The sequence below is a fragment of the Tachysurus vachellii genome, chromosome 12, assembly GCF_030014155.1.
Source record: "Tachysurus vachellii isolate PV-2020 chromosome 12, HZAU_Pvac_v1, whole genome shotgun sequence".
In the NCBI taxonomy this organism is placed as follows: Eukaryota; Metazoa; Chordata; class Actinopteri; order Siluriformes; family Bagridae; genus Tachysurus; species Tachysurus vachellii.
This window is the reverse complement of record NC_083471.1, coordinates 20,085,206-20,097,833: the sequence shown is the minus strand read 5'-3', so window position 1 is coordinate 20,097,833 and position 12,628 is coordinate 20,085,206. Positions and strand designations below refer to the sequence as shown.

General features: G+C 37.6%; 1 protein-coding gene across 1 annotated transcript in view; it reads right to left on the bottom strand.

Annotated features, from left to right (window-relative positions):
* fras1 (Fraser extracellular matrix complex subunit 1) overlaps positions 1-12,628 on the bottom strand; it is a 115,899-nt gene that overhangs the window by 60,332 nt on the left and 42,939 nt on the right. The window contains exons 13-18 of the mRNA XM_060882921.1: positions 10,214-10,360; positions 9,189-9,323; positions 4,347-4,490; positions 3,020-3,160; positions 2,511-2,651; positions 1,722-1,889 (exon numbers count right to left, since the gene is read on the bottom strand). Of these exons, the coding sequence (XP_060738904.1) occupies positions 1,722-1,889; positions 2,511-2,651; positions 3,020-3,160; positions 4,347-4,490; positions 9,189-9,323; positions 10,214-10,360 (876 nt within the window). The remainder of the gene's footprint in view (positions 1-1,721; positions 1,890-2,510; positions 2,652-3,019; positions 3,161-4,346; positions 4,491-9,188; positions 9,324-10,213; positions 10,361-12,628) is intronic.

Sequence of the window (12,628 nt, the reverse complement as noted above, 5' to 3'; positions counted from 1 at the left end):
TCAGGTTCCTAGAACATTAAGGACATCCTAGAAGTCTACACAATGCAAAAATACCCCTACGCATTCTCCATAAAGGATGCTACAACCATCATTAAGTATATCGTTTTGCTTAACAAAACAATAAAAAACAAATGTTTTAAAAGATTAGAGGTAGAAAAAGTGGTCGTGAACTTCTATGTAGTAAATAGAGAAAGCAAGGTCTGCCTTTTTGAGTGGTTTTCCGGCAAACAATGTTAGCCATGAGCAGGTGGATATATTATGATGGTGCACTCTGGTCTAATGTTAGAAGGCGTTTCTGTGTTCAGATCATTTTAAATATTAAAAAAACTGTTCTTTACACGATACAAAAGATCTGACCCTGAAATTAGCTCTGCTCCCAGACAGAACAGGGCTGCTAAAAAGACAGTTCATAACGCATAAGTAGTTTCTACAAAGATGATAGGTTTAGAAGGAAGGCTTGTCCCTGACAAATTGTCTCATAGACAGCAGAGGAATCTACAAATTAGAAACTGGGTTGAAATCAGTCTACAGGAACCGCCTTTGACTCCTTCACTGGTCTTCCAGTGATTGCAATTCACACTGGTCCTTCGTCAGCAAAGTAGCTCTATTCCATTATACTCCCACTTTTAGGCTTTGCAGATGGGAGGATGCTCAATTCCATCAGAGAATTACAGTCTTCAAGAAAATACAGCCATCTATCTATGTAAATTCTAAAATTCTTCTATTTAGCCTTAAATTCAGTGTATAACCTCATGACTGAAAAGGTTACAAGCAGAACCTCATTATAAAGCTAGAAATGTTAACCATCAAAAGAACCCCTGAGGTAGTGTGCTTCAAAACCTTTCTTTATATATCTCTTTATTTTTCTTTATTTTAATTTCTCATTATGGAAATGTACACATTAGGAACAATCCTGAATGACCTGTTCATAGCAAAAGCTGAACATACAAATGGCAAGTGTTACTGCCATAACGTTGTGTTCAACCCCCTTCCGTTCTTTGGTCATATCAAGCAACTACCCACCACGTCCATATCTGCACCTCATCACCACCACCTCCATGACCCTGATCTGCTCTCAACTCTTAGACAGATTAACTCTAATATTTATATTTACAATACTTCTTTGTAAGTTTTCCATTCCCATTTGAGTTTCTGCACCATTAATTTCACTGTACGGATATTTCTGTGAACAAGCCCGAGGCTGTTTTCCTATATGCAAGTTCCTGGACTACTGGGACTGAATTTTGAACCAAGGTTCTCCAGCAGGTGCATCCTGTCACCTTTAGGCGATTATTTACAAAATGGGATGCAGATTGTGGGTTCATATATCGACTGCAAACTTTTTTTTCTCACAGGGGGCCAACTACAATTAATTACATTTCAACTTCATCTAGAAACTGGAATACTAAAACAGAGCCGCAATTTGGCTCGCAATCAGGTCTCAACGCTATGCCGGTCCGGGGAGACTGTACCTTTAATATAGCAGATTCAAAAGCCTCAGAAAAGGGCTTTGTCTAAACAGGGTTTTAATAATTTGTATATTTTTATATTAGAGATTCTGTTGAGCAACATTTAACAATATCAAAATGTAGAAAAAGTAAGCTTATTAACCTATTAACAAGCTTTCTTTGCATTGTGCTACCTGTTTATTTAAAATGAGTAATTCCTGAATCCCTGTGAGAATCATACAGGAAATGAAGGCCATGTCTTGGCGTACTTGCCTCTGCAGATAAGATCTGAGTCCAGGTAATGCTGTGACAGACAGGAGGATAAACACATGCCATAAGAAACATGTGCATTCTGAGGCTGCAGCACTTCCTCTGGCTTTACACATCGCACACAGTCTGAGGAATCGGGACCTACACAAGCCCGGCAAGATATGTGGCAACCTGCAGAGAGAAAGCATAGAGGAAAGATGGATGACAAGAAAAGAAGGAAAAAAGGAGGGAGAGGAAGAAGGATCGAGAAAGGTGATGGGAGGAGGGAAAGAGAATAATAGTGAGAAAGAAGATAGAAAAAAAGCAGAAAATGGATTGACTGGCTTCTGTGAACATACAACCATCTCTGCATCCTTGGATCTTGATCTCTGGATTAGCTCCCAGCTGGACTACTGATATCTGTTACTTTGAATTTAGTTCATACACAACCCAATGGCGTAATAACTTGTGTTTATGTTCGCCATCTGCACTCTGCTGTAGTCTCTGCTAGAAACTGCTCATAAAGTATCCTCAGAGTCATGAGACTAAAAAAGAAAAGTCTGTATGGCATGTCTGGCCTTGACGATGAAGCATTTAAACTTGCAAAAAAACAGCAAGCAAGTTTCATAATAACTTACAAAAATGGACTACATAACATTTATTCTGCTTTGTGACCTTCTCCTTCTCCTTGAAGGTCCACAAGATAAATATTACTCCCATGCGATGTGTCTAAGCTCGAGTCAATAATCTGAGTGCAAAATTATTATTAGTCTTTGAATATCATGTAGCCGAAGGTAGAAACTGAGTTCTTACTGTAACAGTGTCCATCTCTGTTAAACAAACCCTCTCCACATGACTCTACACACTCGCCGTGGTGTAGAAGGAGGGAACCGGGGCATGAAGAGCACTGGTCTGCTGAGGGTCCGGAGCAGGATGTGCACGAGCTGTGACACACTGAGGTACATGACAAAATGTAGGAGTAAGCCAAAAGGTCATATGATTAAATGGGCAAGAAACATTTGGCATATAAACAGTGTGTTTACAGCATACAATAATCAATTTCACTGTAAATTTTGCTAAAAAAATATACCATTCTTTAATTGAGAACTCTCAAAGTGTAATAAAAAACTTTATATATTACTTTTATTAATTTCCAGCTCAAGGTGATGGAAAAAAAATGAATAATGAAACAAAAATATATCCATGGGTGGCACTTACTGTAGCAAGAATAACCTTCACATATACACAAAGATCGACTCAGATGAAAGAAAAGATGTTATTATGGATGCCTTCTAAAATGTTTATAACTTGATGTGACTTACATTGGCAGCGACCGTGTACGTCTTTGTAATGCTGATCCGGACAACCAGAAATACATTTCCCATGATGCAGTGCATGGCCACTGGGGCAGCTCAGGCAGCTGGGGTTATCAGGCTTACAGGTGGTGCAGGATGGGTCACATTCTACATGGTAAGACACAGATACAGTACTGAATTCTACTGAACTGATTTCAACTGAACTTGGGATGGCAATGCAGAAATAACAGTGCTAAAACTTGACATTTTACGGCTTCCAAAGATAGCGTGTTTAAACAAGGTACGCAAACCTCTTGGCGACATGAGCAGACAAGTGTGACATCCGTCAACACAAAAAGGCAACAACAGTTATCGAGCGAGCCGGCTGAACCTCCTCAAATCCGACAATATCCGAGCTGCCGATTAGTCTTTAAGCTGACGTTCATGATTTTGTTGTCATGCTGCAGCCTGAGGGCTTCTTCGCAGACCCTCCTGCATGTCTCGGCACCTACTATTTGCCACAGATGACTGAAACTTAGCCCCCTGTGGAATTTTGAGCCACTTGCAACACTAAACCGCTGCCTGGGTGCTTAGTGGCTGGCTGTATATTTTGTTCTTTATTTTCAAAAATCACCTGCATTATTTTTGTTTAAATGTGATTTAAAAATGACTACAAATTCTTAAAGTGCATGAGAAAGAAATTCAATGCTGAATAAGGACACAACAAAACAGCCGCAAATTCTAATTTTTTTGGCCTTAGCTACTGCCTAAAAATGAAAAGTTAGCTGAAAAAGCTAGCTAAAGTAGCTATATTTTTTCACATTTCACTCATTTTAAATAGATCTCAGCTACTAAATTCAGTGGAATTTTGATGCGAGTTGATTCAGTTTCAAGTTTCAAGCTGTAAGGCAAACAGCAGGTCTGTATTAATGCAGTCATTATGTTATCTTTTATATAGCAACAGCTCGTTCACAGGGAACTGTTTGAAGGATGGTCCACATAAACAGATTCTTTTTTTAAGTGTGTAATTGCTGAAAGTTTTCTGTGGGGAAATGTTTATATAGCATTTTAGGAATTAGACTCCGAGAGGTACACTCAGAGATAAAGATATAACTTTATGTCTTTATACATTGGAAAGTCTTCTATTATTGGAAAAAATAACTGTAAATTCAGAAATGTGCAAAATGATGACAGTCTGTCAAAAGATTAATACATTTCATTAGCCAGGGTTTAAAGAGATACTGAAAACTGACAAATGAGTGTTTCTTTACACTTTCAGTTTGATGACATAATTAGTAATACATGTGTTGAGCCTGAAATCTGCACAATAATACGGGAATAAGTCATTGCTTACCATAACAGCGGCCTTGACTGACGTAGAAGCCCGACCCACACTCTGCCACACAAAAGCCGTCCTTCAGAAGATGGGACCGGTCGGTGCATGACAGACAGTCCTGAGGTCCCACCCCTTGGCATGAGGAACAGGAGTCATGGCAACCTGCAGAGGAAAGGGTTAAATATGCCATTGAGAATTTGAGCGGCATCTATTCAGGGATAAACTCTGCTTGATAAGCCTTGGTGAGAACTTTCAGTAGCGTGACTTAGACTACATGCCAGTGTGAATTGGAACAAAAGATGACCTTTCTGTGAAACCCAAGCTCTATAAAACACACAGAAACACACACACGGCCCAATTACAGTACCTTCTTTTCACACGGTCCGCATCGAACCACACAGTGAGACGTCTCGCTGATCTAACAGAGAAAGTGCTGACTAAAGGCTAAATTAGCCCAGATTTTGCCTCCATAAGGGAGATGACCTACTGAGATCTAACCTTAAATTACCTTGCTCCTAGCAGCAACTATAATCAAAAGCTTAATTATGTTTTATCCTGATGTTGCATTTTAAATAGGTTTCTATAAAAAGCTGGCTTTTAAACAAGGGGAAAAAAAACACGGGGAAAAATTAGGATTCTCAAAAATTTAGCTTAACATTTGTTTATAAAAATATTAGTGAATAATTCCAACCATCATACCATTTCTCTAGACAGAGACATGGGAAGCCTGGAGTCTATACCAGGGGTCTTAGGGTAAAAGGTTGGGGACCTTGGACACTCATCATAGGGCGCAATCACACACACACACACACACACCAGACAATTTAGAGATGCCAATCAGTCTACAGTGCAAGTATTTGGAGGGGGAGGAAACCAGAGTGCCTGGAAAAAACCCTGAAATACATGGAAGAACCTGCAAACTTCACACACACACACACACACACACACACACACACACACACACACACACACACACATACACACACATGATGGAGGCAGGAACAGAACCCACCAACCCCAGAGATAAAGTACAACGTAAAGTGCTAAGACCTCTCAAGCTTGGCAAAACCAAGTTATACCAAAATGTATTAGAAGTATAGAAAATTCTTGTTGGTTGTTCTTGATTGATTAAATCTTTATGGTATAAAATAATCAAGAATAAATACATACTGTATATTTGTGATGGTCTTTGAGTTTCCCATGTTTCTTAATTTACCAACTGTCACTTTATCTCTAGCCAACTCCTTACTATAAATAGTGTGTGAGTCTATGGCACAATTTGAAAAATTTTTGTTGTGTTTAAATAACCATTAAAAGCTATTACATTACATGAAATGAATACATATACGGATGTCTTGTTAACACCTCGAAAAAAAATTTTTACAACTTTTTTTTTCTCCACACTTCCTTCCTTCACTTAGAACTGAGAGTCGGTATAAGAGTTCTAGTTCCTACAACACATGAGATTGCTGTGCCTGGGAATCATGTTTCATTGTGAATTGCTTATAGAGTTTCTGGCATAAAAAAAAAAGCTCGTAATTTGTTTTTAGTGTAAGGCCTCATTTCAACAGCTTCACTGTGAGCCTCAGAAAAAGAGAAACCCAAAACTAGAGCACCATAAAATATAATAGCGCTGACAGACTGAATAAATATGGTGTCACAGATGCAAGTCAGTGAGAGTTATTGGCTACTGGAGATCTCTTATAATATGTATGTGTGTGTGTGCAAGTGTATATTTATCAGACCCACCTGACTAAATATGTATAAAACACATATGAGCATTTGGGGCCCTACAGTTTGTTCCCAAATATAATTTAAGAGCGGATACACCCTGTTAGCAGAAGCTGTCCCGATTTTCCTCTTTATATTCATGTTTTCACTGTGAGAGCTGGTTAGGAGATATAAAATTTATAAAAAAGTATAAAATTTTTATATTTTACTAATAATTTGTTCATGATTCAAGCATAATAGCAGTATAATAACACAAATATATATTACGATAAAATGTTAAAATCTATTTCTGTCTGCAGTCGGTGTAAAAGGCTGCAGAAGTTATGACATGACCCTAAAGTGTATTTATCATCGTCAAGAACTTTCTATTACAGGAAAAACATAAAATAAAAAAATAAAGATATAAAGAAGAAGAAGAGAAATATAAAATAATACAACAATAAAAAAATTAAAATAATATTTTTTAAATGGAATTTTTCTAATAAAATTGATTTCCCGGTGCAGGGTACGTTTTGTTTTTTATGTTTTTTTTCCAGATTTTTGCTTTAGATTTTTACATTTTGTAATCTAATGAAGGTAATTGAAGCATAACAAACTTATAATAACATATTATAAACAGTTAAAAAGAAGTAAAGCATTTTCTACCAAATTTTGCTCGCTGCTACTGTTACTATCATTGTGACTGTATGAAAATGCAAGCAGCGTGCCAAAATACATTGGCAGTAATGTGTGTGGTTAATGTATTTAAATGATTTATACTTCTCCAAACTGTTAGCATAAACCTGACTAATCCTGAATCCCGAATCCTGTAAATCCTCCAGGATGTGCCTTAACATACATAATCCGCTTGAGTCAGATGATTATTCAACCTCATACAAAAAAATAAAATAATGTACTTTTTATTAATATTATTATTCCTCATCCTCTGTGTCTCTGCTTGGAGCTGCTACACTCATTTTGCGACTCATTTTCTGCCTTAAAGATTTGCACTTCCCAAATATAATGTATACCCAAGCCTCACACATCCCTGCCTTTTATTTAAAGCGTTTTAGTGTCTATATTTATTGTTAAAAGTGTTTAAGGAATAAAACAGAATTGAATTGAATGAAACTACTATACTTGCATTTCATCGGTTAATATTCAGCTGTATCAAAGCCAATAAAATCCTCCTCGTAAGATGGAGATTCTACAGGCATTCACTCAACTGTATACATTTTAGACAAATCCAATTTCTAGTCCTGGTTCATTACAGTGTGGAATAGAGCAGCAACACCAGCTGCTGTAATTGCTTTGAATGGTCCAGTGCTCCTGTCACGCACCAGTTAGCACGATCGCTATCACACGGTCCCTTCAGAATTGAAATGGCTGTGAACGGCTAGCTTGTCAGAGCTGGGACGACTTCTATTTGAGTCCCTTGATATTCATGCGAGTTAGAGAACGATACCGTAAGAAAGAACTCCGGAAGAGAAGATATGAAATCTAAGGAGATGTAGATGGTTCCTCTCTAATATTATCAAATAAATTATCACAGCTTAATGTTTCGGGGGGCACGGTGGCTTAGTGGTTAGCACGTTCACCTCACACCTCCAAGGTTGGGGGTTCTATTCCCACCTCCGCCTTGTGTGTGTGTGGAGTTTGCATGTTCTCCCCGTGCCTTGGGGGTTTCCTCCGGGTACTCCGGTTTCCTCCCCCGGTCCAAAGACATGCATGGTAGGTTGATTGGCATCTCTGGAAAAATTGTCCGTAGTGTGTGTGTGTGTGAGTGAATGAGAGTGTGTGTGTGTGCCCTGCGATGGGTTGGCACTCCATCCAGGGTGTATCCTGCCTTGATGCCCGATGACGCCTGAGATAGGCACAGGCTCCCCGTGACCCGAGGTAGTTCGGATAAGCGGTAGAAAATGAGTGAGTGAGAGAGTGAGTGAGCTTAATGTTTCACTGGTTTCCATGTGGCAACAGTTAAATATTTTTTTATGGTTTAAAATGAAAGAGCAGAATCATGGAATAATGTCTTTTATTCCCTCTAGGTTTTCGCAGAGGTTTTTTTGATTGTTGCTGCTTTTTTCAAAAAGATTTTATGCTTTTTGTGCGGAAATCTAATTGAATTTGTGAAATTGCAAGCACAGGATTCTACTTTTAAACTCCTACCAGTGAAGACACATTTGTATTTTCTTTCTATGATAGCTCTACTCATGTTTAATTAAGTGCATGAAAGTGGGTTTTGGCTAAGTGCCAAATGTCACATAAAACATCGTGGCCCAATCTCGGGTTATTTTTGAAAAACTGTAAACTTCTCTAAAAATCACAGTTTGCTTAATTTTGCATTATTTTTGCTGCAATCACTAAAAGCTCTGGAACTGGTCCAATCCTTAAATCTTATTATAAAATCGTACAGTATGTTTTAATGCTTACTTTAATCAAATGTATGATATAAAAAAAAGTAAGCCTAGTCCAATTTAAGAGCATCATATTCAATGAGTGAGATAATGTCCAGTCAATTTTAGACAACAATTCAAGTCCAAATTGATGTTTGTTCACATCTGAAGTTCTGATGTCAACATTTTAATTTGAATTTCATGAACTGAATTTGAACTGACTTCAAACCTTGCATCGAAATTCTGGAAAAACTGGACTAAGAGAAATTCAGTTTACTTTTTTACAATTGAATCTCAAATTTTAAATATGAGTGTGTCAAGATCAAGCATCAAATTCTGGTGTACAAAATTCTGATAGTGATCGTAAATGTTTAAATGATGTGCTTCCAAAAAATATCAAATGTAAAGCTTAAAAAATATAAGACGAGTATCAGTGTAATCTGTAACACTATCTATTTTTGATCGTTATCAAAAAAAAAAAATTAAATGTGAGTTTCAAAATGTAAATCTCTGCACAGTAGAAAAAAAATAAATAATTAAAATAAATAGCTACATACAGTATCTGAGATAAATATTTGTTACTAGCTATAAATTCGCTGTTATTTCAATTTCATTAATAAGAATTCAATGTCGAATTTCTATACTTCTAAGCACAGCTTTTTATTGTCTTCTAAAAAAACGAATGCTCTGTGCGTGTTGTGTCAAATGTGTAGGCTTTTTTTTTCTTCTAAAGCACAGAAGATGGAAGAGAGCTCACTCAGGCACTGTGTGTGGTCCTGGTATAGTCCCGTCTCACAGGCGGCCACACACTGCCTACCGCTGAGCAGCAACGACCCACCACATGCTGTACACTCAAAGCTGTTCTCACAGGTGACACAGGATGGCTGGCAGGCTAACAGAGACAGAGAAAGAGAGTGGGAGAGAGCAGGAGACAATAAATTAGGGCATAACACAACTGGAGTCTACACAGGAGATTAATGCGTGTGTGTTTGCGTGTGTGTCAGAAAAAGAAAAAGAATGAGTGTGAGTCACCAAAATATCCATGACAGATTGAGACAGTGTTAAACCTGCTGTGACAACCTAATTAGCATTTCGTTCCATTATTATTCTACACTGAAACTCAAGCCACAAGAGAAGCAGTGAAACAGAGGACACGACAAAAACTGAATTGAACTGAACTGAACTGAAGCAGTGACGCCAAAAACACAAGGTCAGTCTCAGGGCGTATTAGATGCCTGTCAAGTGATGTTCGATCCCACCTCTGACCTCAGAATGAAAGGGGATGTTTTTAAAAGAGAAGGAACATGTTCTGGCCTGTTGGTTTCGAGTCACGCTCACATACATGCTTCTTTTTACCTCAGAAGGGAAAATTATAGATCTTATCAGCCTGACTATGTAGGCTCATTTATCTGAAATATTTAAAACATACACAATAAAACCCAACCTAGTTCACTGGAGCGAAGAGGTTGCATTAACACCCATCTTACAAGTATAGATTTATGGAAGAGAAATAGTGTGTGTGTGTGTGTGTGTGTGTGAGAGAGAGAGAGAGACAGAGAGAGAGAGAGAGAGAGAGAGAGAGAGAGAGAGAGAGAGAGAGAGAGAGAGAGAGAGAGAGAGAGAGAGAGAGAGAAATCTTCTCTGCATATTATTCAGACACTGACCAGCATCAGAGGAGAACAAAACTGAAATAACATGTAAATCAGACCCAAATGAGAGGCAAACATATTAAATAATTCAGAAGGCTAGAAAGTTATGAAAAGAAAAACTCTGAAAGCGTACCTGCACAGACTCGGCCATTAGGGAAAAAACCGTGAGGACAAACATGCACACAGTGTCCGTTCCACAGAAACGCTCCAGGGTCTTTACAGCTATTGCACTGATCCGGCGTAGTGGAGCATGTCAAACAGTCTGGATGACACTGGACCGCTGTCCACACACACACACACACACACACACACACACACACACACACAAACTTTTCTAGTAGCAGAAAATGTAGATGAACACTCAGAACAGGTTGTCCATAAACTCAAAATGGTTTTAAATGCTAAGGCCTAAAAATCTTCAAAAATTAAAGGAGAGGTTTGTATATTAGTGCACATGACAAAACTCACTAATCATTAGTGGTATACTGACTGGAATGTGCACATCTGGAATTACCAGTTAATAGCTGTTTGTTAATAGAGGTTTAGAATTTAAGTTATTACATGCAGAATACAAAACCAAAGCCAAACAATCTACAACTGGCATCTGGCAATTGATTACTGACCATGTGAAAAAAAATATACCACTAGAAAAAAATCTATTGCTTGATATTTCAATAAATTGATTTTTTTTCTTTCTCATAATCAGACTTCTTGTCTCATTGTGTACTATTTTTTATACCGTATGAAGGTCTACCAATAGAAAGTCTGATTGATGCATGACTGACAATTGTAATAAATATTAAAAAAGTCTGTAATGTTTATGTGTTTTAGGCATTTAATAAGCAAGAAAGCTAAAAGCTTATCAGTGTTATGTAACATACAGTATCTGGCTAACATGTTTATGTCAAGCTTCTGTTTACATTTTTATGGCCCTGAAACTAGCTCCGCCTCTTTCCCTTAAATGGTGACAGAGGAAGCATGCACGTTTTGTTTTGTTTTGTTTTGTTTCACAAAGGAGCAAGGTCAGTTGTTAAGGGTCTGTTGTAGTAATCTGAAATGGTGTTTTTTTTTTTTTTGTCAGACTACCAATCCTTAATTCCTCAAGAATATGCATGGAATATGCTATGTTCTACTACATGGTTAATATATAAATACAGAGATACAGAGAAAGGGGTTGAATAAATGATCATTACTTATATATACAAACTATTGCATATTGTATTCTGATGCTAAATAAGCCAGAGCTGAAAAACTACAAATCCTACACTGTCAATTAATGCCCAGATGAATTTCTTACTGCAAACATGATTGATTTTTTTTTTTTGGTGATTTTCTTCTTAGCACCACTTTCTCATAAGTAGTCAGACTGAGTGTGCATGAAGGAAAGCAAGAAGACACTTGGATGCTGAGAGTAATGATACTGACAAGTGGAATTGTAGTGGAGGGCACTGAAAATCTGCCAACGTGCGTGTATGTTCAACAGCAGCAGACATTTCCCAGCTGTTTGTAGAATAGTTATCAGGCCCATAATAAGCTGTACAATAATACAGTGCTTGAACCCTACAAACAGTTTCTTAATAAAAGCCTAGTTTATGAACGACACAGTAATTTAAATTATAGGCACATATAATTTTGATTCCCACAAACCTATTAAAAACCATTAGTGCATTTTTCCCAAATGGCTTAAAGTGGAAAAATCCCAATACACAAAAGTTTTATGTTCTAAGTTTCCCAACAAAATCCATGAGCAAGGTAAAATGAAATAGAGGTCCACGCCGGTGCACAGTCACAAGCATAGAATTCATTAAGCTGACTCCCAGCATGCTAGCAGGTGCTATCTATCAGAAGCATGCTGCTCACTATCAAGTGTGATTAATTGGATGAACGCTGAATGCAAAAAGAGAAAAGAGCTGTTTTCTGAAGGAACTCTGTTGGGAACTAGAAATCCAATTATCTCCCCACAGTCAAGTACAAGATTCATTTGGTCTGTTGTTTTGGCTCTCGTTAGTTCACAAAAGTGCGTTAACACAAAGTCAGACTTCTGTAGAGATCGGAATTTTCAGATATCTGACTCTAAATAACACACAGTGTCTTGGATAACACTTTATAATAAGAAGGCCTTAATCAATAATAATAATATAGTAATTCTATAATAGTCAGACTATTTTAGTTGTTTCTAAACATTATTAAATACTATACTATGAATTACAAGATGAATTAGTTGATGACTGGGTAATTATTACAAATAATAGTGTCATTTTTAACTTTGTGTAATTAGATTTGAGCTGTGAATGAAGAGAGCCATGGATATGAAAGGTGGCAAGCTCTCTTGCTGATAGTGGGCTTCTGTGAGCGCAATTATGTGGAAGAAGGCAGACAGTACTTTTGTCTGAATGTGCCTAGCTGCCCTGTAACACAACATGAACATCGGTTTGAAACGATTTGTTTGGCTGGTGTCATGAGGAAGTATTTGTAAATCATAACTCTCCCTGGTTGCTAGTTATTGTACTATAGAGGAGAGCTCGCTGGTGGGTAAGAAGGGGCCGGT